General features: G+C 35.4%; 1 protein-coding gene across 4 annotated transcripts; it reads right to left on the bottom strand.

The window, feature by feature from the left end:
• Window positions 1–299: 299 nt before the first annotated feature.
• On the bottom strand, window positions 300–24,737 carry LOC129283839 (uncharacterized). 4 transcript variants are annotated; one of them, XR_010294502.1, is made up of 7 exons: window positions 24,004–24,737; window positions 16,878–17,001; window positions 13,785–14,035; window positions 12,545–12,815; window positions 11,411–11,533; window positions 6,763–6,884; window positions 300–6,523 (listed from the first exon to the last, which is right to left on the bottom strand). XR_010294502.1 is itself a non-coding variant. In XM_064103960.1 (6 exons), exons 4-6 carry the CDS (start codon window positions 12,755–12,757, stop codon window positions 6,383–6,385), a joined length of 477 nt encoding a protein of 158 aa, XP_063960030.1. In that variant the 5' UTR covers window positions 12,758–12,815; window positions 13,785–14,035; window positions 16,878–17,001; window positions 24,004–24,737; the 3' UTR covers window positions 300–6,382. The 4 variants fall into 4 exon arrangements, 2 of the variants coding, with proteins under 2 accessions (XP_063960030.1, XP_063960031.1); XR_010294503.1 differs by lacking the exon at window positions 16,878–17,001; XM_064103960.1 differs by lacking the exon at window positions 6,763–6,884.
• Window positions 24,738–25,002: the final 265 nt, after the last annotated feature.

Below are 25,002 nucleotides of genomic sequence, written 5' to 3'. Positions count from 1 at the left end.
CTTGAACCAATCACTATACAGGATTTACTCTATGTAGGATATAATAAACAAATATATCAGGCTTTGAGAAAGTATAAACAGTAAATCTTTTCAAAATGAATGAATCTTTGTTCATTTTTCTTCAAATGTTCATCATATTCATTCCATAATATTTATTGCACATTTTTGCACTTAACATCCACTTGTATCACTTGTTCTCTCTTCTACACATTCTCTCCAATCACTCTATTTAATGACTATTGGCAATTCATTGTATGTTTGCAAGTCTCTAACAATAAAAGAAACAAACGGGAACAGCATTTCAATTAATACAACCATTTAATAGGAATAACAGATCAAATAAATATATCATGCAAATCTATTACAATTATAAGGATTAGTTCATCCTGCTAATACTACAGGAGGATAAATTTATCTTAATTTCAAGGCTACATGAGGATAAATTTATCCTAATTTCAAGGCTACGCAAGGATAAATTTATCTTAATTTCAAAGCTTCACGAGGATAAATTTATCCTAATTTCAAGGCTACACGAGGATAAATTTATCTTAATTTCAAGGATACACGAGGATAAATTTATCTTAATTTCAAGGCTTCATGAGGATAAATTTATCCTAATTTCAAAGCTACATGAGGATAAATTTATCTTCGTTTCAAAGCTACATGAGGATAAATTTATCTTAATTTCAAAGCTTCACGAGGATAAATTTATCCTAATTTCAAGGCTACGCGAGGATAAATTTATCTTAATTTCAAAGCTACACGAGGATAAATTTATCTTAATTTCAAGGCTACATGAGGATAAATTTATCTTAATTTCAAAGCTACATGAGGATAAATTTATCTTAATTTCAAAGCTTCACGAGGATAAATTTATCCTAATTTCAAGGCTACACGAGGATAAATTTATCTTAATTTCAAGGATACACGAGGATAAATTTATCTTAATTTCAAGGCTTCATGAGGATAAATTCATCCTAATTTCAAGAATACACGAGGATAAATTTATCCTAATTTCAAAGCTACATGAGGATGAATTTATCTTCGTTTCAAAGCTACATGAGGATAAATTTATCTTAATTTCAAAGCTTCACGAGGATAAATTTATCCTAATTTCAAGGCTACGCAAGGATAAATTCATCTTAATTTCAAAGCTACACAAGGATAAATTTATCTTAATTTCAAGGCTACACGAGGATAAATTTATCCTAATTTCAAGGCTACACGAGGATAAATTTATCTTAATTTCAGTCTACATGAGGATAAATTTATCCTAACTTCAAGGCAACATGAGGATAAATTTATCTTAATTTCAAGGCTACACGAGGATAAATTTATCCTAATTTCAAGGCTACACGAGGATAAATTTATCTTAATTTCAGTCTACATGAGGATAAATTTATCCTAACTTCAAGGCAACATGAGGATAAATTTATCCTAACTTCAAGGCAACATGAGGATAAATTTATCTTAATTTGAAAGCTACATGAGGATAAATTTATCTTAATTTCAAAGCTACACGAGGATAAATTTATCTTAATTTCAAGGCTACATGAGGATAAATTTATCTTAATTTCAAAGCTACACGAGGATAAATTTATCCTTATTTCAAAGCTACACGAGGATACATTTATCTTAATTTCATGGCTACACGAGGATAAATTTATCTTAATTTCAAGGCTTCATGAGGATAAATTTATCCTAATTTCAAGGCTACACGAGGATAAATTTATCCTAATTTCAAGGCTACATGAAGATAAATTTATCCTAATTTAAAGGCTACATGAGGATAAAATTATCTTAATTTCAAAGCTTCATGAGGATAAATTTATCTTAATTTCAAGAATACACGAGGATAAATTTATCCTAATTTCAAAGCTACATGAGGATAAATTTATCTTCGTTTCAAAGCTACATGAGGATAAATTTATCTTAATTTCAAAGCTTCACGAGGATAAATTTATCCTAATTTCAAGGCTACGCAAGGATAAATTCATCTTAATTTCAAAGCTTCATGAGGATAAATTTATCTTAATTTCAAAGCTACACAAGGATAAATTTATCTTAATTTCAAGGCTACATGACGACAAATTTATCTTAATTTCAAAGCTACACGAGGATAAATTTATCCTAATTTCAAGGCTACACAAGGATATATTTATCCTAATTTCAAGGCTACACTAGGATAAATTTATCTTAATTTCAAGACTACATGAGGATAAATTTATCCTAACTTCAAGGCTACATGAGGATAAATTTATCTTAATTTCAAGGCTACATGACAATAAATTTATCTTAATTTCAAAGCTACATGAGGATAAATTTATCTTAATTTCAAAGCTACACGAGGATAAATTTATCCTAATTTCAAGGCTACACGAGGATAAATTTATCCTAATTTCAAAGCTACACGAGGATAAATTTATCTTAATTCCAAGGCTACATGAGGATAAATTGAACTTAATTTCAAAGCTACACGAGGATAAATTTATCCTAATTTAACGGCTACACGAGGATAAATTTATCTTAATTTCAAGACTACATGAGGATAAATTTATCCTAACTTCAAGGCTACATGAGGATAAATTTATCCTAATTTCAAGGCTACATGAGGATAAATTTGTCTTAATTTCAAAGCTACATGAGGATAAATTTATCTTAATTTCAAAGCTACACGAGGATAAATTTATCCTAATTTCAAGGCAACACGAGGATAAATTTATCCTAATTTCAAGGCTACATGAGGATAAATTTATCCTAATTTCAAAGCTACACGAGGATAAATTTATCTTAATTTCAAGGCTACACGAGGATAAATTTATCTTTATTTCAAAGCTACACCATTACATCAACTACATCAACAACAATGAAAAACAGAAGAAATAAATAAATATATATACTCGAGGTTAAGATTTCGATATTCTTTCCCCTAACATGGTCTAAGTTCATTGACCCTAAATGACTTTTGACCCTGGTCATGTGACCTGAAACTCAGGCAGGATGCTCAGTAATACTTGATTTCCCTCATAAGTTTCAAGAACTGGGTCTATACACTTTGTAAGTTATGATGACATTTCAACAAGTGGAACGCCTCTGGCAGTCTCGCCTGCATTACGCAATTCGATATAGCAGCAGTGCTTCCTTTGAAAACAGCTAATGAATAATTATTCACAGAAGAAAACACTAATACGTATATACGAAAATAAAATACTATGTCCATTGACCCAAAATGACATTTGACCATGATCATGTGACCTAAGACATGTGCAAAACAATCATTCATAGCCAGAGTTCATTGACCTTTAAATGACCTTTGATCTTGGCTATGTTCCTAAAACGCACACAGGGTATTCAGGGATACATTGCTGCTCTTATGTCAAAGTTTCATGAACTAGATCCCTAGACTTTAACCCTAAATAGACTGGGCTATTTCGACGCCTAAGAAGACTCGGGGGGGGGGGGGGGGCTGATTCAGCCCCTCCTTATGATCTCGGCCGTCGATCGCGCGATCACGACGAAAATTGGCACGCCCCTTACCCATGGCATTATCTACAAAACTATAATATCAAATTTTGCGAAAAATCTCATTGCTCATTAATTATGCTAATTTATGCGTAAAATCATAAGTTTGCATGCTCTAATTAATAAAATAATGCCCCTAAAATTCTAATTTTTGTTTCACAGACTCAAGATAGGCATCTGACCAAATTTATTTTTCAAAAATTTTAACATCACATTTATTTTCTTATGTATTCTATTGTTTTCTAAATTTCTTATGTATTTCTTTGTTTTTTGACTTTTTGTTTTTTATTGTTTTTTCAATGGAAATTGTCGGGGACTTTATTTTGACCGTAAGCAAGATAAAATTAATTGATTTTAAGCAGTAAAAGGAAAAATAATGATACATTTTATGAATTTTGGCTAAAAACATTATTTGCATTGGATTTGCACACAAATTCACGTTTTTGAGTAATTTTGGGTCTGCATGCACTTACGAAATGTTGCGTAATTTCGGAACCGCGTACCCGGGGGTCACAATTTTGGTCTTAAAAGTTGCGCGAGACTTGAAAGTAAAAAGTCAGTGAACGAAGCGGTAAAAAAATATCGAGCGGCGGATTTATCGCGAAAAATGTCGAGGGGGGGCTAAATCAATTCAGCCCCCCCCCCCCAGTATTCTTAGGATGATGACAATTCCTCCTATACCCCCAATATGGCTTAAGTTCGTTGACCCTAAGTGACCTTTGACCTTAGTCATGTGACCTGAAACTCACACATGATATTCAGGGATACATGGTTGCTCTTATGTCCAAGTTTCATGAACTAGATCCATAAAGTTTTAAAGTTATGATGATAATTCCTCAAATAACCCCAACATGGCCATAGTTTGACCCTAAGTGACCTTTGACCTTAATCATGTGACCTGAAACTCAAGCAGGATCTTTAGTGATACACTATTACCCTTATGTCTAAGTTTTATGAACTAGGTCCATATACTTTCAAAGTTATGACAACATTTCAAAAAGTGGACCTTGGTTAAAATTTTGATATTGATTCCCCCAACATGGTATAAGTTCATTGACCCTAAATGACCTTTGACCTTGGTCATGTGACCTGAAACTCAAGCAGGATGTTTAGTCATACTTGATTACCCTTGTTCAAGTTTCATGAACTAGGCCCATATACTTTCTAAGTTATGATGACATTTCAAAAACTTAACCTTGGTTAAGATTTCAATGTTGACGACGCCGCCGCCGCCGTCGAAAAAGCGGCGCCTATAGTCTCACTCTGCTATGCAGGCGAGACAAAAACTTAACCTTGGGGAAATTCCATAAAATGATAAGCCTTTTTGTACATCCGACCCCCATTTTTCTCAAGTCTTACTTCACTTCATAAACTGACGGAATCATGGACGTTATAGAACATTACAGACTGTCAAGAGAACCAGAAATCAGAGACAGAAAATTTCATGAAAGTCCCACATATAGGGGGTCGGACGTACATATTTTATGGAATTACCACTTGGTTAAGATTTCAATGTTGACGACACTGCCGCTGTCGGAAAAGTGACCCCTATTGTCTCACTCAGCTAGGCAGGCAAGACAATAAAACTCATTCAACTATATTGCACTATGCAATCAATGAAAGGTCTTCAGATGGTTCCAGTTGATGTATAATTTCTTTCTCACATAGTCTGACTTAAAATTTTTGTTTGAGAGATAACTGACATGTGCCATTACAGAAAATCGTTATTTGTGCCTGTTCAGTATACGCAAATGTTGCATATTGAGTTCCATGGTAAGGAGCTTACCTCTTGAGCACTGAGAGGGTAAACTTTCCATTGGCAGTGGAACTTAATTCATTACCTACTTCAGGTACCAACTCTCTATCAACCATTGTGCATTTATCTCTTCTAAATGTAGATACATGTAGGTGATCAAAATTATGTGAAGATAAACCCTGGAAATTATCACCATATCCCAGGGAGGCCACTTCCATTGACGAGTGGATACCATGCGCGACCATGGGGTCTCGAAAAGCACCCTAAACAATTATTTTCCATATTCTGAAAATGCACCCCTTAACAAGTATTGGCGTCTGAAACCCTACCCTTAACAAGTATTGGTAACAAATCAACACTCTTGGCAAGTATTCCCTGAAATGAACCCCTAAACAAGTACAGCGATATGTTATGTCACGGGTCCGTCGGTCGTCGGTTTTACCTTTACACACCATTTGGTGCACGGCCCCACCTTCCACACCTCGCGCAAATCGGACTCTAAACACGTAGTGTTGGGGCAAAGAGGACATCCTTTATAAAAAATTTTAATTTTGTTTCATCATTCCCGCAAATTTGACCCTAAACACGTAACTTTCCTAGCGAAATAGATACCCTTTTTCCATTATTTTTGTGTTTTTGACACCCTTGTTACGTACGTAACGTGCCCAATCTTGAATAAGACATCCTGTTTACATGTTTTTTTGGTCGCGCATGGTATCCACTCGTCAATGTAAGTGGCCCCCCCGGGCACCATGTCCAATGTGGAAACATATAGGTACATTGTAATATCACAAAAATACATAATTCAAGTGGCTTCCATATAGACAGACAGCTTTTGAGTCCTGGACAAACAAACTCATTCCAAATTGGTATGAATACAGTGTATGTTCATACAGACCTAATATGCAAAGTATTCTTCACGTTTTTCCTTCAAGTGACACTGGATATCCTATGGTAATTTGTTTGTTTTAGTAAGACTGTAGGGGAAAGAAATGACTTCTTGAAGAGAGACTTCTCCTGTGTACGGCTGACCCTTCTGTCCTTGAACTGATGTGGTAGGTGATATCCACGTGGACGTTTCTGATCCTGAGTACCAATGCAGATTCACACTGTCTCTAAAGTCATTTCCAACACTTTGCTCACTCGCGGCCACTCATTACTGAACTCTTCTAAGTAGACTGCAACCATATCTCCCAGTTTTAATACTGGCTGTTGAGGCCTTTTCTGCTTAGTACCTAGATGGACCTGAAATATTGCAATGAGAAAAATCTAAATATTTATTACAAAGGCAATACAAGTTAACAGTGTTATAGTGCACATGAACATATTATGGGGCACAAGTGATTAATTCTGAGTGTTTGGAATCCCAGCTATGGGTTAACTTTCTTCAGCAAGAAATTGAACCACATTGTGCTGCAATCAACCCAAGTGAGGAAAGCGGGTACGGGCAGGATTAATTTGGCTACTTTTACACATTTACTTACCGCTTGAATAGGTTGCTGTTCATCATTTGAGAATTCCGAAGTTGGATCAAGATGTCTTTGTGGTGTATTCTGAGACTCTTTATCCATCAATATATCCACCAGTGGCCATTTACCAGAGTCTTCTATTCCAAAAAAAAATCCCCAATAGAATGAAAAGAAGTATATGCACAAGTGGTAAGATAAATCCGACCCAAATTTCAAACTATAAGTGCTTGCATAAATGATTGGAAGTTCCAACCCTTATCCCCTATTGATATTAATTATACCTTATTATAGTATAAAAATATACCAGGCTTTGAGTGAGTATAGCGGGAATTATTCATACGAGGTTGGACTGGCATTACTATTTTTCCCCGAGGGGCGAAGCCCTGAGGGAAAATAATGATTTTGCCAGTACAACCAAGGATGAATAATTCCCTCTATAGTTTTCGAAATAATGGCCTGGTATATTTGTTTTATATCCTACTTTAATAAGTTAGAGCAATAGATCTTGATAATCTAGTTCTTGTACATCCTTTTTTTTTTAAAATCTGAACCAAACCAGCCCTGCTGACTCAGTGACTGACCTGCTTTTCCTGAAGTGCTTAGCTACGCGCTCAGTGCGCGTATTAGTGCTTGCGAGTGACGTCAGTGATAACGGAATAGCACATTTTCTTCCGTGGGCTTTCATTTTCGACATCACCGCAAAATAATGAGAATATGTTTGGTCACATGATGCTATTTAAACCAATCAGCATACAGGATTTAATTTATGTAGGATGTAATAATTACTATTTTCATACAACAGGACTAAGATGCAAAACAGTCATTATATCTCTGATCCTATGAACCTGTTTAGACATGTGAATAAATAAATGCTTTCATTCTTTTAATACTTTTAATTTTAAGGGTGTACGTATAAAGGAGATGCCAGTATTGAGTGACAAACTTTTTATTATTTCCACAGGAAATTCTTCTTCTTTGTAAATTTTGTCCATCAATACTTTTAAAAAGCTTTTGCAACACCTGTCAACAAAATTAATGCGGAAAATTACTTCCTCATATACCTAGGACTATTGAAGTTCATAATGGAAGCCACATCAAATTAAAAAAATTATCGGCCATTTCAGCAACCTTGCCCTCCCTCTTACAAACAAACAGGCGCGTAGCCAGGGGGGGCGGTGGGGGCGGTCGCCCCCCCCAAAAAAAACGTCCCCAAAAAGAAAAAAAAGAAGGGAAAAAAGAGAGGAGAAAAGGGAAAGGGAAAAAAGGAAGCTTTGTGGGTTTTTTTTATTCTTTTTTTTTCTCAAAAGAGAAACTCCTTCACTCTTGCTCTAAATTTATATATGAATTTTGCTTCCGCGCTGCGCGCGGTTAAATGACAATATTGAAGTTCTCCATTATTTCCCCCACCCTTTCTCTAACCCTGTTTTTCCACCTCAGCTATATGTGTTTCTTGCCAGTTAAAGTTCAAATGTACACATTAGGGCATGGAATTAGAGTAAGATTAGGCCGAAGTATATGAAGTTATCTTTTTTTTAATTGATCGCGCAACTTCTGGTCGGGTCGGCTCCGGGCGGGTAAAATCTTTATATCAATTTCTGCCGTCACCTCAGTAAAGTAAACTTTTCCCGCTTTTTAGCTCATTACTATACAACCTTAATTTGGGGGCAAACATGTTCCTAATTTAAGAAGAGGAAGGTATAAAATTCGTGTCGTATTAAATAAAAAAGTACAATATTTTTTATCTAATTCTATTAAACTTCATGTCATTTCCCTGCACATTCATCTCCTGTCCTGATTTGCGCCCTCAGTTTGAAATTTTGAATGACACTTAAGTTTCTTTATAATTCAAAATGAGGCGCTTCAGGATAAGTAAAATAAATTAGGCATCCTTTTTAATATAATTTCAATAAATCATAGAAGTTTCAACTTTTTGCGCGCTATTTTCCTTGTAATGAAGTTCAATAATCTTAGAAAATCAATTGAATTAGAGCCGATGGGGTATTATAGAGATATCTGCATTTGATGAAACGTCCGCCCTTTGAAATTTCAGAGTTTCATTGCTCTGCGCGGGGAGGAATATCTTCCTCCCGGCATAATATACACTTCTTCTCCTCTGTTTTTCGAGTTAAAGATATGCACTGTCGCTAAAATGTTTGTAATCAAACCTGATCTTTCCAAGGGAATTAGGAATTCAATGTATCTTTGAGAATACCCTTTTCTCGGGACCCTTTTCATGGCAAAAAAAATTGATAAAACGCTTTAGCTTCCGCGCTTCGCGCGGGGTTATTATTATTTCAATTTCCTCCATTGTATTCCTTTTTTGTGCGTTCACAATCACTTTTGAAAACAAGGTTCAAAATCACAATATAGTCAGTCAACTGAATTGGAGCTGATATAGGTACTAGAGACAAGAGAGACGGCTCCTTTTCATTTTAATTTAAGAAACACCGAAAGCTTCGCACGGGAGGGGGAAACTCCCCCTCCCAGCACCCACCCCCTAGGGAGCGCGCTTTGCGCGCTCTGTAAGTGTTGGCACGCTTTGCGTGCATTTACCGCCCCCTCCAAAATGAAATCCTGGCTACGCGGTTGTCTCTACTTAGTAAAATAAAAAAGCTTCATGAAATTTCTGATAGAAATAGGAAGTAATTGCAAATTCTAGAATACATTCTGTTAGATTACATGATGGACATCCAGGATTACATATGGTGTTGAGTGTTCTTATCCCTGCAACTCTCGCATACCACTGAAATGTGAATTTAAATTGCCTCAACCATTGGCGTAAATCCGTGTTGAGGGGTGGGGGGGATGACTGAAATATTTTTGCTTTTTTTTTTGTTATCATGTTTTTAGATATGCAAGGAATTGTAATTGATATGTCCACAGTGGCGTACCGTGGGTCACGGCATTGTGGGGGCACCAGCAAAATTTTCAAATCACTGAGCGCTTGGTTGCTAGTTATTCTGACCTAATAGAGACATTTTAAGGACAATGTCATTGAACGGATATGTATCTCACTGACCAAATAATGCAAGCGAAGCGCGAGCTGAATTTTTTATATTCACACCTAAAAAGCGACATTATAATCAAATTTGTGTAATCATGATAGGTACCTGTCTCGCTAAACAATGCGAGCGCGAAGTGCGAGCTGAAATTTTCGTATATTTTGACCCCAAACAGCGAGATTTTAAGGAATATATTTTAGGAATCCATTAAGAGTATGCATATCTCACCATAGTCATCTAATGCAAGTGCCAAGCGCTTGCTGATTTTATCAGAATTACATCTGAACACATGAAACACTTTTTGTACTCATTGCAATCATGATTATCATACGCATCTCACTAATCAAATATTGCGAGCGTGAAGCGCGAGCTGAAAATTTAGATAATTTAGATAATTCAGACCTGAAGTGGGGCATTCTAAGGTTTCTTTGTAGGAATTAACTAGGACCATACGTATTTCATTAACCAAATGATGCGAGCGCGAAGCGCGAGCTTAAAATTTTTGATATTCAGATCAGAAGAAAGGACATTTCAAGGACTGATTTTAGGAATTCATGAAGAGCAGACATATCTCACCAATCCACTAATGCGAACGTAATCACGGAAGGAAATGTTTTTATATATACATGTACGAAGACCTTAACATGGGGCAATCACCTTTTTAATCATGTAAAAGAAGCTAATGTCACTACATAAAATAATGATAACTCAAGTGCTAGGAAATATATTTAGTTTATATTGACTTGAAAACGGGATGTTTTAGTACAACAGGATTATATTATCTCTTTGAACAGAAAATGCGAGCACCAGGAACTATGAAGACGTAGGCCCTGGGTAAATTATGTTTCATGAAGTTATGATAAAAATGTTTCTTATGTAATGTAACATAACATAATTATAATATAACATTATAATGAATAATATTTTCTTCTTTCCCACTACGTTTCTCTTCCTTTCTCCCTCTTTTCTATTTTTCCCCATTTCCCCGTCAGCCGATGGGGGGAGCATGTGCCCCCCATGCCCCCCCCCTCCCCCCCCCCCCCCCGTAGTTACGCCACTGTATGTCCATATGGCAAATACCCCTCCAATATTATTATCTTTTAACCCCATGATGGTTTAATTGTTTTATTAGAGATTACATTCAAAATTTTTTGACATTCCATCTTAATCCCTTCCCAAAGACCCCAACATTGATGAATTGGAAGAAACGGGGGTTTCTCTTCAATGTTATAATAAGGACTTAAATGTAAGTATTTTGTTTGGAAATGGTGAACTGGCTCTTTATTTGCATTTTATGATTCAATAATATTGTTTTATTTGTTAAGCAGTATTTTAGGAAGAATTTTCACCAATAAAACAATTATCTCTTGTGATTTTTTTTTTATTTCTTTCGTACAAAGTGGGGGGATATATCCCCCCCATCCCCCCGGGATTTACGCCAGTGGCCTCAACATTGTATCTCTGCATATACTTTGAAAATACCACATTTACACAAAAGAAGAGGGAAGAAAGATGGCAAGTGAATAAAGATTGATAATTGTGGAGGCTAGTCTTCCGGGCTGACATCCATGACATATAAATGATACTTATCCTGGAAGACTGTGATAATTAAATCTAAATACATGTACATATACACTATCAAATATTTCATTGAAACTTACTTTTGCTGGAAAAGGTGTGACTCTCTTTCTTGCAGTAAAGTTTGTCTCTCTTCTCTGCCAGTTGTCTTCTCTAGGCAAGATTTCAGTTTGGTGCATATGTCGCATTTCGTAAAAAAGGTTCACCTGGAATGAACAAATAAAGAGAGAATTACACAATGTATATTTTCTAAATTTTTTAAGGAATAGTAGTTAACATCATCATAGTTAGGTGCTATACCATTGTAGCAGCTGCACTGCTAAAGCCAGCAAAGTATGCTATATTATTGTAGATCACCTAAAGACCTGTGTTTATGTTGGGGAATACATAGTCAAGTATATCAAATCTAATTGGTCTCAAAACAGCTTCATGAAATGTGATAGAAATAGGAAGTTATTTCAAATTTTTCAATAAAATGCAAAATCTCTGGTTTTATAATTAACCCTATGATTCAGATTTAACATTTTTTGTGATATATCTGCCGTGCGAAATTGTCTGACTGCGCCATTGACTAAATTTTCATTTTAAAGTCTCACACAACTTTTGAGAATAAACTTGCGACCCCTGATTACATGGTTCCAAAATTACCCAATATTTTGTTAGTGCATACAGACCCCAAATTGCCCCAAAACATGAATTTTTGTTCAAATCCGATGCAAATAGTGTTTTTAGCCCAAGTTCATCAATATATTACCTTTTCTCCTTTCACTAATTAAACATAATAAATATCATGTTGTCTATGGTCAGAGTAACAATGATTTCCATAAAAAAAATCAATAAAAAACAAAGAAATCAATCAGAATTCTAGAAATAAGGATATATATAAAAATAATAATTGCGATATTGAATTATTTTTAGCAAAAGGGCCTTATTTAGATAGAGGAAAGGTTTTTTTATGCATAAATTAACATAATACATTGGCATAATTAATTAGCAATGTAATATTTTTGAAAATTGATTTTACCATTTTGTAGATTATGCCATGTGTAATGCGAGTGCAGATTTTCATCGCGATCAATGGCCAAGATCATATGGGGGGAGGGGCTGAATCAGCCCCGCCCCAGTCTTCTAAGGTATCAAAATAGCCCAGTTTTTTATGGTTAAAGGTATGATAGTTTTGTAAATATACAGTGAAAATACTCATGAGAATCACCTACCTTTGGAATGGTAACATGAGACATTTCCTGTCTCCATTTGCGGAAGAAGTATTGCTGACTACAAACAGAACCTCCTTGCTCTTCTACTTCCTCCTTCATAGTCCAATACACATTTCCACGTGTAAGGCATGATGGAAGATGGATTTTGTTGTTGGTTGGCAGTTTCTCTCCAAACTTATCGACAAATTCACTAAGCCACACCATTGACGTCATCACAGACAAAAAAGTCCTTTATGATGGTGATTTGATGGACGAGATGTCACCAATCCTTCTGGAGGTTAAATGAATACAGAGGTGGTACATTTAAAGCAAAAGAAACTATAAACATGTATCTTCTACAATATTATTATCAATAGAAAATTTTCATATTATTCCCTGAGCTTAATTTACACTGGTCACATGTACAACAATTGCTATCGCTTTAAAATTGTGATCACTTTAAAATGTTATCAATTAATTCAGTTTACCTTTGATCCTTAAATCATATCCTGCCTCCAAATATTTGAACTTGGTAACCCTTGTACATGTACTTGGTCATTTTTTACCCTTTGAAATTCTATTTGGGTGAATTATCTACGTTCTAAATTCCAAGCCAAGCAATGGAAAGACTGAGTTAAGAGATAGGTGACAACCACATTTCTGCTGGTGAAATTTTGGGTGTACTAAATTTTGATATCCAAGGTCTTATATATGTCCAATTCTAATGCTTTTAAGTCCATTTTTTAGACCAGTTTTCGTCGATTTTTTTTTATATTAACGCACCTTTCATTGTAAGGAGGGTTTTGACTTTCTTTACTCTATCCCTACAATCAAGCCTCCTGCAGTTGTCTTATCATATCAGCACTCCTCTTCATTACATGTATCTTTCTCTCCAGCATGCACATATAACAATATGTTAAAAACTTGTTTGAGATTAAAACAAGCAGACTCCCCTTCCCCATCTCCTAAATAAGCACAGAGACCCATTTTCACATGGAATTTTTGCTTGAATAATTGTAATGTTTGGGAAAAGACATCTGTGACTACCAAGTGAACCAAAGAATTGTCCTTTATAAGCTTGCTGGGTTTAGCTCCTGCACCAATGATTATAGCAGAACCAGATCCTAAGAGACAACATGTAAAACTATAATCCCTTATAAATAAATTAAGTGAAAAAAAAGAAAGTTTAAAGTATGTATCATGATTTAATTTTACAAAAATGGTACTAGTAATGTTAAAGGATACCTCTTGAACCATTTACCTGCTAATCCTGACTCCATCTTCCATAAGCGGGTCCTAGTAATCCCAAGGATGAGTCTCCATCCATGTTTACAAAGTTGTGATGTTCAATAAGGTACTGCAAAATCCATAGCCTCTGATCTGCTAGAGTATTGTTCTGAAATCTTCTGCGGGCCTTGCTTGCATCTATTCTTGATATCTTATGAAGACAATAACTTTTGCAGCATTTCATCCTCAGTATTGCCGCTAATTCCAGACCGGCTGCATTTCGCTCTGTAAAGTCATCAAAAACAAAAACATCAGGGCATGAATGTACCAGGATGTTCAGTAATACTTGATTCACCTTTTGGCCAAGTTTCATGAACTAGGTCCAGATACTTTTTAAGTTATGCTGTCATTTCAAAAACTTAACCTTTGGTTAAGATTTGGTGTTGACGCCGCCGTCGGAAAAAGCGGCACCTATAGTCTCACTCTGCTATGCAGGTGAGACAAAAATCTCTTAACCCTAATTTGACTAGGTTATTTCAGACCATGAATTACTGGGGGGTCGAATGACCCCCCCCCTTCAGATCTTGGCCGCTGATTGCAAAATCACCACAGAAATTTGCATACACCTCGAGCCATATGTAAACCACAAGACAGTTGTATAGTTAAGCTTTTTTTTAATTTTGATTTTTTATTTTTTTTAATTACTAGTAATTAATTGTGCAAATAAGTATGAAATTTTCCGTAAATCTTTAAGGTTTTTGAGTACCGTATAGAAAGTCATGATGACGAGGCTGTTTTCTGCATCCTCTCGTATAAGGTATTCAGCTCCTACTGAATGGTTTGGGTCTTGGTACAGCAAAGTTAGTACCGTATTCCTATTCAAACATGAAACGAGGATCAGTTTCTTTGGAAGAATTCCATGACTCAGAAACTCACATTCTTCAAAGAGAAACATTCTCAATTTTCATGCCAAGAACAGAAAATAATGTGTTAAAGAAAACTACAATTTTTTTTATTTGTTAAACATCCTTTGTTATTTGAGCCACAATTGGAACTTTTTTACTGTTCAAAGCATTGTTTGCAAAGCTGTGACTTACTGGGAAAAAGTTGCAAGTTTATTTTAATTATTTATTTTCGTACAATCGGGGAAGTGGGAGGTTTCTAGTACAATAAACCTGAAATATTAATTTGGCAGTTCTTAGCAGTTTTGCTAGGAATAAGAACACCTGGTTCTACAGCTTTAAAGAGAAATTCCAGTAGTTGCAGTAAACACTGATTTCATGAGAAAGTCTGTAAAACCAGGCTTAATTGTCAGTATATCATCGAGGATCTAAATCTGGTACAGTTACATAAACTGAACTTTGTGAAATCTTGAAATCTACGCTGAATAATGTTCAGACTGAACTTCCCCAACACAGATAAGCGCACGTGGGACAGTGTATAATTATTGCTTTGAGCGTCGGGCCCGACGCTCTACCCGAATCCTGTGCTTATTTGCTGATTTCTCAGCAATTACACAATTTCTTCCAGAATCCTTTAGCACATACGTTTTATCTAAATACAAACAGACACTTTGGTGGTCATTTCATTGGATTCTGTACGAACTCATTTTGATATCGTTACCAAAACTAGCATTTACCTTTAAATACATGTAATAAAATGTTATACTAATGGGATAAAACCAGGGACAATGCAGATTTTGTGTATTATTGCACTCAATTATCTGTGCATTATTGAACCTTTCTCAGTGTACCTGCTGAATGAGCACAATTGTACAGAAAGTATGAACAGGCCTTGGCTAAATTCAGGCCTATAATAGTATAAATTCAGTTTTTACTCTTTGAATTCCTTTTTTTAAACATATTTTTTTTGTTCTGGAGTACCAATATTGCTGTGGGTGTACAGCTGCGTATAAAGTGTTAACCGATATAGGCTACATTGCAAGATCAACCTGTCTTAAACATATGATTTCAATTGTTTTGAGTAGATATGAAGGATTTTGTTTCGATGATATAACGTTGATAAAATCTTTCTGTTTTGAGTAAAAAAAAATATTACTGCCACATGTCAATCATTTGTACATGTTTCAATGTCAGTTATTTCAAATCAATGATTTTTTAAAATCATAGTGCAAGTGGAGTAGGGGGCGAGTGTTCACCACTTTATAGGCTATAATGCAATATTATCCTGATTTTTAATGACATGATTTCAATTGTTTGGAGAGTAGATATGAAGTATTTATTCATGTTTTGATGATATAAAGTTGATAAAATCTTTCAATTTTGATTAAAAATAAATTAGCCACAAATAAAAAAAATTTCAATCATTTGTACACGTTTCAATGGAAGTGATTTAAATCATGATTTAAATCAACGTGATTTAAATCGGCCAACCCTGACCCTTTCGCAATCAATAATAGCACAAAACATAAACAAAAATAAAATGTGTATACATTTATGATTTTTGGTTGAGAAACAGAGTTTGCATTGTATACAGAATCACATTTTGGAGCAATTGCAGGTCTTACATGTACATGTACATGTGCTTTAAAAAATGTTGTGTTATTTCTCAACCGCATACCCAGGCATCACAAATTTGGTTTCAAAAGATGTGCAATATTTAAAAGTAAAAAGTCAGGGAGCAGCGCGGAAAAAAAAAAATATTCGCGCAGCTGCATAGTGAAAAAATTTGTTGGGGACCCCCTCCCAGCCTCCCCCCGTTTAATGCGAGTTAACCTGAAATGACCTTTAATTGTGATATTATGACATGGAAATAGTTTCAAATTAATTTCCCAAATGTTGTGACAACAGACATATGAAAATGCAATGACTACCAAATCAAGATTACTCTTGTCAGTCTAATCAGTTAGATCTAGATTGACAGTTACAAATTAAGATTCCAATTGATTTATCAAACGACAAATGCTCTCATTCGTTCCTTAGCCCATAGTAGCTCATTAAATAACTAGGGTAGCCACTCATGCAGTTCCAAAACCTGATCTCCCAGCGGGCCCTGCTATTATCATCATTACCTTACAAGTTACATTGTGGTTTGTACAGGTAAAACAAAGTGCAAAATGTAACATAAAATGATCATTATGTAAAATTTTAACTTAAAAATAGCTTACTTTTGCTGAAGTTCCTTCTACAGGTACGTGATACAGCTTCAGAGCAATGAGAGGAGTCAGACTCTGACTGTCTCTCTGTCAACAAAATAAACCATCAGACGTTTTCTTCCTCGGGAGGGTTGATCTTGAATAGATAAAATACAAATTAAAATGACTTATTAATACTTCAGTAGATCTCAGAACTGTTGCAAGAAGTCTAACAAAATTATTGCCTAAGTTTCAGATCTACTGTATGGTTTGGTGGGCTTAATCATTCATTCAGAGATCCATGATATCAACAAGGTTTTGGTAACCTATTAACTAAGCATTCTAAAAACTTGCCTTAAACACTTTCAGGATAGATTTCCATTTGTATTTGCACTGATCTTAATCCGCTTGCCTTCAAACCTCTCAAAGAGCATTTTTTTCTACTGAACAACAAAACATTAGGTGATGCCATGGCCCTGGGAAGCAGAGGTGCTAGATTTGCCTTGGGGTGATTCATTTATTATTCTCCATAGGCAGTACCCCTGGAATTCTGGAAGGTGCTATAAAATGGAGAAATGTAACTTAATCATACAAATAAGTGTATGAAATTAAGTAATATCCTTAAAGTCTCTTTAAATTTATGTAGCTTAGTGAAATGGTAATATTTGGGGAAATATTGATTTTGACATTGCTACAAACCCCACAGAAGTCACCAGAAATTAATTTTCAGTTGAATATGCCAACAGAAATAGGGGAATCTTAGCTTCATAATGATATATAATTCATGCATGAGTATGCTACGGGGGGGGGGGGGGGGGGCCAGGAGGGGCACGTGCCCCCCCCCCCCCCCTGAAAAAATTGGCGGAGCAAAAAAAAAAAAAAGAAAAGAGAAGGGGAAAGACAGAAGGAAAAAAGAAGAGGAGGAAGACGAGTGAGACTTGCAAAACAAAAAATCTTTCATGTTACTAAATAAAATTTTTGCTCGCGCTTCACGCTCAAATTTCCTGTTCGATGAGATTCATATCTTGCTCAATAGGCTGATATGGAGCTTAAAATGTCAAGTTTTGAAGTCAATATACAAAACATATTTCATCTCGGACATCGAGCTTTCATTATTTTTTTTTCATTTAATGCACTCTGTAAAATGTCTGTTAATATGGTCTACATAATTATCAACATTTTAAGCTCACGCTGCGTGGTCGCATTATTTGATTGCCAAGTTCCTTGTCTTCATGTATTCCATAAAGTTCTCAAAATATAAATTTTCAGATGTGACTGTCAAAACGTAGGCCTATTTTTTTATTTCTAGTTGTCAAGCCTTAAAAACAAAAACTTCCACGTTGTCATTACGCATGTTAGATAAACAAATTTTTCATTATAAAGTGTGATCCACATCCACTTCACAATTTTCCTACACAGTACTTGAAATAGTTTTTTAAATTAACCCTCTTCAGATCATAATATCAAATGTTTTCAGCTCGCGCTTGCATTATTGATCTTCATGATTATAAAAATGTATTCAGAATGCCAAGATTCTAGGTCTAAATCTAAAATATGCGCACGTATGTTTATTGAAATAGCCTGCATGTTCTTTATTTAAAATATGCTTATCCAGTTTCAGATCAGAATATCAATAATTATCAATGATACCCAATTAACCATATCCTATTCATAATTTACAAAATATGAATAGAGTGTCCCGCTTTTAGGTCTAAAATCTTAATTTTCTTCCAAATTGTTTAGTTACATACATGCACCTATCCCATTTATGATTACAAAAAGTGCTTAGAATGTCAATTATTTAGGTCGAAATTAAGTTTTAGCTCCCGCTTCACGCTCCCATTATTGATATATGTACCGTATTCGTGGGTAGCTGTAAACAGTCCTTAACAGGTCTGTTTCCGATCATTCTAGAACATTCATTAAAAATTTCTGCTCGTGCTTTGCGCTTGCAGTAATTATCTAGTTACATACACATCTTGTTCAGGATTAAACTGTGCCCAGAATGTTCAATTTTCAGGACAAAATAAATGAAAGATAAAAAAAATCGCTCGCGCTTCGCGCTCGCACTTTTTTATATAGAGCTTATGAGATTATTTCATATTTAGGTTGTTTTATAGAAGTGACTGATCAGGGAAAATATAGGTGAAGATAATTTCGGGCTCCACCCCCATTCGGATCTGCCCTTGTGACATAGTATATACACACACACAGAAAAAATGTCCCCCCCCCCCCTGAAAAAGCAAGGACCCCCCAGTGCCCCCCCAGGAAAAAATCCTAGCTACGCCACTGGATGTTATAACCCTCATTACCAAGAGAAGAACTTTGACTCCCACAGATGTTTACTTTTGACAAAAGAGGGATTAAATTTGGCAAGTCTATTGAAGCACACTTACCCTCACACTATTGTACAAGGTGACAAAAAGAGGATTAGAACTCATTCAAATCAGCCTAGAGCAACTTTGACACAGTAATTAGGCACTTCCTGTCTTGATTGCAGAGAAGTATCAATGAAAGGTTTTAAGTTTTAAATTTACTGGAATTCAAAATTAGGAAAATACTCTTGTTTTGCATCTTAGGAAGAACAAATTCCAAAATAATTTAGAGACAAAATATCTCAGTCTAAATAATACTTTCAGAACATCAATATGGGTTTGTTTGGTACATCCATTTTGTTAATGGGTGGTCAATGGATGGCACATGGTCATTCTTTAATACCACATACAACTTAATGAATCTGAGTTTCTGTCACATGATACACAAGACTATTCACTTAAAAAAAAGAAAGAAATATTTCCATTCCTACTTTTCATACACTAATGATGCTAGAAGTAGTAGTACATGTAGTTACATTACAAGTTATCGGGCCAAATCATAAAATAAGGTTACTTCAGCTACTGGTGGGCTTAACCATTGACTTTAAAAAGGTAAATTAATACAATACTAGCACATCAATGATGTGGAGCTCATCCGGCAACTCGCAAAGAAATTGAACACAATTTTTAATTTCAGCGCAGTTGACAATGTAGTGAATTATATTGGTGACATAAATTGAGGAAACAGAATTGAAATTGATGAATAAATGAGAGAAGCTTTTTTGTGATTTATGAAAAAAAAATTGTCTAAGCATAAATAATCTTCTAGTCAAAATTTCTTAATTCTGTGTAAAACCTTGGTGAACCCCATGTAGCTCTCAGATGGAACAAAAAAAAATCAAAATCGGTTAACAAATAAATAAGAAGCATTTATTGTGAGTTTTGAAAAATATGCATGAAATACATGCAGCATATTTAATGATTTCTAATTTTGTATCCCCCACCTAGAGCTATCATATAAAGCAAACAAAATTGAAATTGACAAATGAAGGAGAAATAAGCATTTTTTGTGATTTATTGATAAATTTCGCATAAATATCACAAATTAGCATAATTTTCTAGTCAACATTTTAAAATTCTGTGGGGAAGTTTGGTGACCCTCATGTAGCTCCACCAGATGGAGGAAAAAAAAATCAAAATTGACCAACTAATAAAGCATTTATTTGTGATTATGAATAAATTTTGCATAAATTAACATTTAAGTAATTTTCTAGTCAAAATTATTTGTTGAAGTTTGTGAACCTCATGCAGCTCAACCAGATGGAAGAAAAAATAATCAAATCAGTCAACAAATAAAGAAGCATTTTATGTGAATTTTGAAAAATATGCATTAAAAAATTTCGCTTGAATTAGCATAAAAAATGTTTTAGTCAAAATTTCAAAATTCTGTGTAGAAGTTTGGTGAACTTCATAAAGCTCTACCAGGTGGAAGCAAAAAATCAAAATCGGTCAATAAATAAAGAAGCATTTTTTGTGAATTTTGAAAAAATGCGCATAAATTAGCATATTTAATGAGTTTCAAAATTCTGTGTAGGAGTTTTGAATCCCCCACCTAGTGCTATCATATAAAGCAAACAGAATTGAAATCGGACTTAAATGACAAAGCATTTTGAAATTGTGGACGGACGAAAGACGACAGATGCAACGCCGCGAAATAAGCTAAAAACAAGGAAAAGTAATCAATGCAAAAGCAAAGTAATACATCAGAATAAATAAAAGCCAGCAATTAATTTTATTTGTCAATATTGTGGGTGGCCTCTATGTTATTTTTTTTTGCATGAAGAACTATTTCAAAGTACCTATATAAGAAAGAACTCTTTTGATATTTTTCTTTGAATGGTGCATTCCTAAGTGAACATTACTATTAATAATTGTATCCATGTTATTAAGCAATATACAACAAAAATTATGGAAACTTTAATGAAATTTCCAATGCAATGTTTGCAAAATCTACATTGCAAGTGTAAAGTGTACTCAGATTGAGTGAATTCAATAAATGTCACCATAATAAGATTCACTACTTTGGGGGGGGGGGGGTCGGGGGTGGTATTCTGAGATCCATTTCATCTCAGATAAAATAAAATATTTTATCTGTGTTAAAATCAGTGAGATAAATACCCTTAACCTTATCTTAACTGGGCTATTTCAGACCAACATATACTGGGGGGGGGGGGGGGGGGTCAATTTGACCTCCCCCCTCAGATCTCGGCGGTTGATTGCGCAATTGCCGCAAAAATTTGCATGTGCTTAGGGCCGGATGTAAACTACAAGACCGTATAGAAAAATTTTCCTAAATTGCTTACATTTTTAAAATTAATTAATTATGCAAATAAACGTATGAAGTTTGCCCTAATTAGGCGTTTTTGTGTATGTTCTTGCCTTTAACTCAATTTATAAAGCTAGTAGAATTCTAATTTTTTACATTTCTACCAATAATCTAAACAAAATTGAAGAAAAATAATCAATTTATTATGTATCTTATTGTTTTTTTTATTCTTATGTATTTCTTTGTTTTTTCAAACCTTTGTTTTTATTGTTTTTTTTCGATGGACTTTGTCGGAAATCCTTTTGCGAACATAAACAACATAAAATAAATCTATCTTAACCAACCAAAGTAAAAATAATCATACATTTATGTATGTCAATTTGCATTGACTTTGTACACATAATCACGTTTTTGCATAAAAACACTTTTTTCATAACTTTATGAAACATGATTTGCTCAGGGCTAATGTCTTCATTGTTTCTGGTGCTTGCATTGTCTGTTTAACGAGATATAATAGATCAAATATTTTTTCGGAATACTATAGTTTTCAAGTATATTTGAGAGTTAATATACAAGTTAATATACAACAAATACATTTCCTCGCACTTCGAGCTATTATCATTTTATGTAGTGACATATTCTTCTTTTTCATGACTACTAAAAGTGATCGGCCCATTTTACGGTCTTAATATAAAACATTTCCTGTCCGTGCTTACGTTCGCATTAAAGGATTGGTGAGATATCTGCTCTTCATGAATTCCTAAAATCAGTCCTTAAAATGTCCCATTTTCTGGTTTGAATATAAAAAAATTTCAGCTTGCGCTTCGCACTCGCATCATTTAGTTAGTGAAATACATATGGTCTTAGTGAATTCCTACAAACAAGCCTTAGAATGCCCCTCTTCAGGTCTGAATTTCCTTTATTTTCTGTTCGCGCTCGCAATATTTGATTAGTGAGATGCATGTGATAATCATGATTACAATGACTAAAAAAGTGCTTCATGTGTTTAGATGTAATTCTAACCAAATCAGCAAGTGCTTGGCATTCACATTAGTTGACTATGGTAAGATATGTATACTCTTAATGGATTCTTTAAAAATATTCCTTAAGATGTCCCTTTTTCTGATTTGAATATCAAAAATTTTCAGCTCGCGCTTCGCACTCGCATCATTTGATTAGTGAAATACGTATGGTCTTAGTGCATTCCTACAAACAAGCCTTAGAATTAGAATGCCCCTCTTCAGGTCTGAATTTCCTAAATTTTCAGCTCGCGCTTCGCGCTTGCAATAGTGAGATGCGTATGTTAATCATGGTTATAATGACTACAAGTGCTTCCTGTGTTTAGATATAATTTTAACAAAATCAGCAAGCATTTAAAAGGGGGGAAAACAGTGACTTACTTCGGCTGTCGCGCAACTCCCACTTCCCAGGTTGATCTGAACTTAATACATAAACATATGGCCATTGAGTCCCTGTACAGATCGAGCTACAACTTCGGTCTCTGTATTTGGTGAGTGGAGCCAACGGAGTTCAGCGGAACAACCAACATAACAGAGACCGAAATCTTTTGGTCTAGTCATGCGACATCTACATTGTAGATCTAGACAGCTGGGTGCCGTCTGTCTCAAGGAGTTACTAAATATTTTTTTTTTTTTCTCTGTAATTGGTAGGTGGATCGAGCCAACACTAAACAGTCTTTGGTGGCGGAACAACCAATTTAACAGAGACCAAGGCAATTGCTCTATGCTACAATTCATACATGTACAATGATGCATGTAGCCTAGACTAGACAGACTCGAGGGTAGCCCCCGGGGGGGGCACTCGACCAAAAAAGTGGTAGGGGTGTGCCGCGGGCGAGGCAAAAAACGGGGGCCTTGGAGCGGGCTTATTGTAAAAAGGAGGGTCATCGGAACGGGCTTCGGAACTACAAATGTTTGTGAAAACGGGGGTCCTCGGAACGGATCTCCGTATCTCTGTGAGTGCGTATGCATCCCTATGGAACGGGCAATCGTGCATGACGCAGCTAGCGCGGCCTCCGCCGGGTGCGCTCGCGCTTAGGCGATGGTCGAAAAGCGCTCTACGGCCGCTTTTCACCAAAATTGCAGCTCCTTGTAGCAGATCAATGCGACCGGAACGACGTAACGAAAAATATGCGAAGCTTTGGAACGGATTTCTTTCTTCTTTTTTTCTCGATAAGAAGGAAATGCTATGCCTTGAAGCGGCTTTCTTTGTTCTTTTTCTCAAAAAGACAAAAATGCTATGCCTTGGAACGGAAATTTGAGTGTAAAAATGGGGGTCCCCTCCGCGGCACATACCCACTTTGCATTATATACTGAGTGCCCCCCCCGGGGGGTAGCCTAAAGAAGGTCTAGACTTTAGTCTAGTAGTAGTATATCCCCAGTAAAGTAGTACTATTACTAAATAAACTAAAAATATAGCCTATATTTAAAGGCTAAGCTAAGGCTTAGGCTAGGTTAAGTAACTTAAGTAGGCTTAGCCTTTAATAGGCGCGCCTTACCTCTCTCTTCGCCAACGGGATCTGCTCGAACAACGTCGTTGCTTGTTGCAATCTTCAAACCCGTAGCTGATGTCAAATCGCAAAAACTCGACTCCTGGCCTGGGAGTCGTCCCCGCCTAAGGCTAAGCCGTACTCCGGCCCGTAAACTGGTGGCCTCTTCACTTGTTGCAGCATTTTCCTCTTCTGTAAAATAGAGAGCTTCGAAAAGATGTCGCGCTTCGTCGCCATCGTATATTCTTCTTCGTTTAAATTTAGTCCACATTGCAAATGTGTGCTGAATGAAAAGTACTTAGATTTACGAGTGAACAGTTTAGATTTCGAGATGCAATTATTAAGCAGTGCAGTGTGATGCCCAACGTCAGCTTTGTGTACAAACAAAACACACGTGCGATTGATTGCGAAATCAAGCTTCTTGCACGCGTACTATCGTGTGGCCGTGGGCATAGGGTATCTATAGGGTGGACAGGGGCGCCGTCGTCCAGTGTGTGTGTGTGCTGAACATATAGGTCCATGGTGTGTGTGAGGGTGCGTTTGTATTGTGTCTCGTATTTTTTTCTTTGTATGTTACTGGTCTACCTCCATGGTATGATCATGGACCTATCATGATCATGGACCTATATACATGATGTACGGTTCCGTACATGAATTTTGAATTTGAATTTATTAACAAACTTCATTCATATGGCATGAATATTTTGTTTTAAAATATATAGGCCTACAATGATAACATAAACAAAAACATTCATAACTGTACATGTATGTCGTATAAATCAGCAATACATCAATACATAGATTTCCAATTATTATAAAGATATACATCTATATATACAAAGAGAAATGACGAATTGAAATTTAACATAAGAAGGTGTAGCATAATGCAATATACATAAGTTATTATCGAATACAAATCAGGAAGTAAATAAATGTATAACGTTAGAGATATATCTTTGGTAATGGTGGCTTTGGTGGATTTTAGATATTTTGAATGAAATTTAAAAA

The sequence above is a fragment of the Lytechinus pictus genome, chromosome 8 (assembly GCF_037042905.1).
Source record: "Lytechinus pictus isolate F3 Inbred chromosome 8, Lp3.0, whole genome shotgun sequence".
Taxonomy (NCBI): domain Eukaryota; kingdom Metazoa; phylum Echinodermata; class Echinoidea; order Temnopleuroida; family Toxopneustidae; genus Lytechinus; species Lytechinus pictus.
Note: the sequence above shows the minus strand (reverse complement) of the source record. Positions and strands in the feature narration are given on the sequence as shown.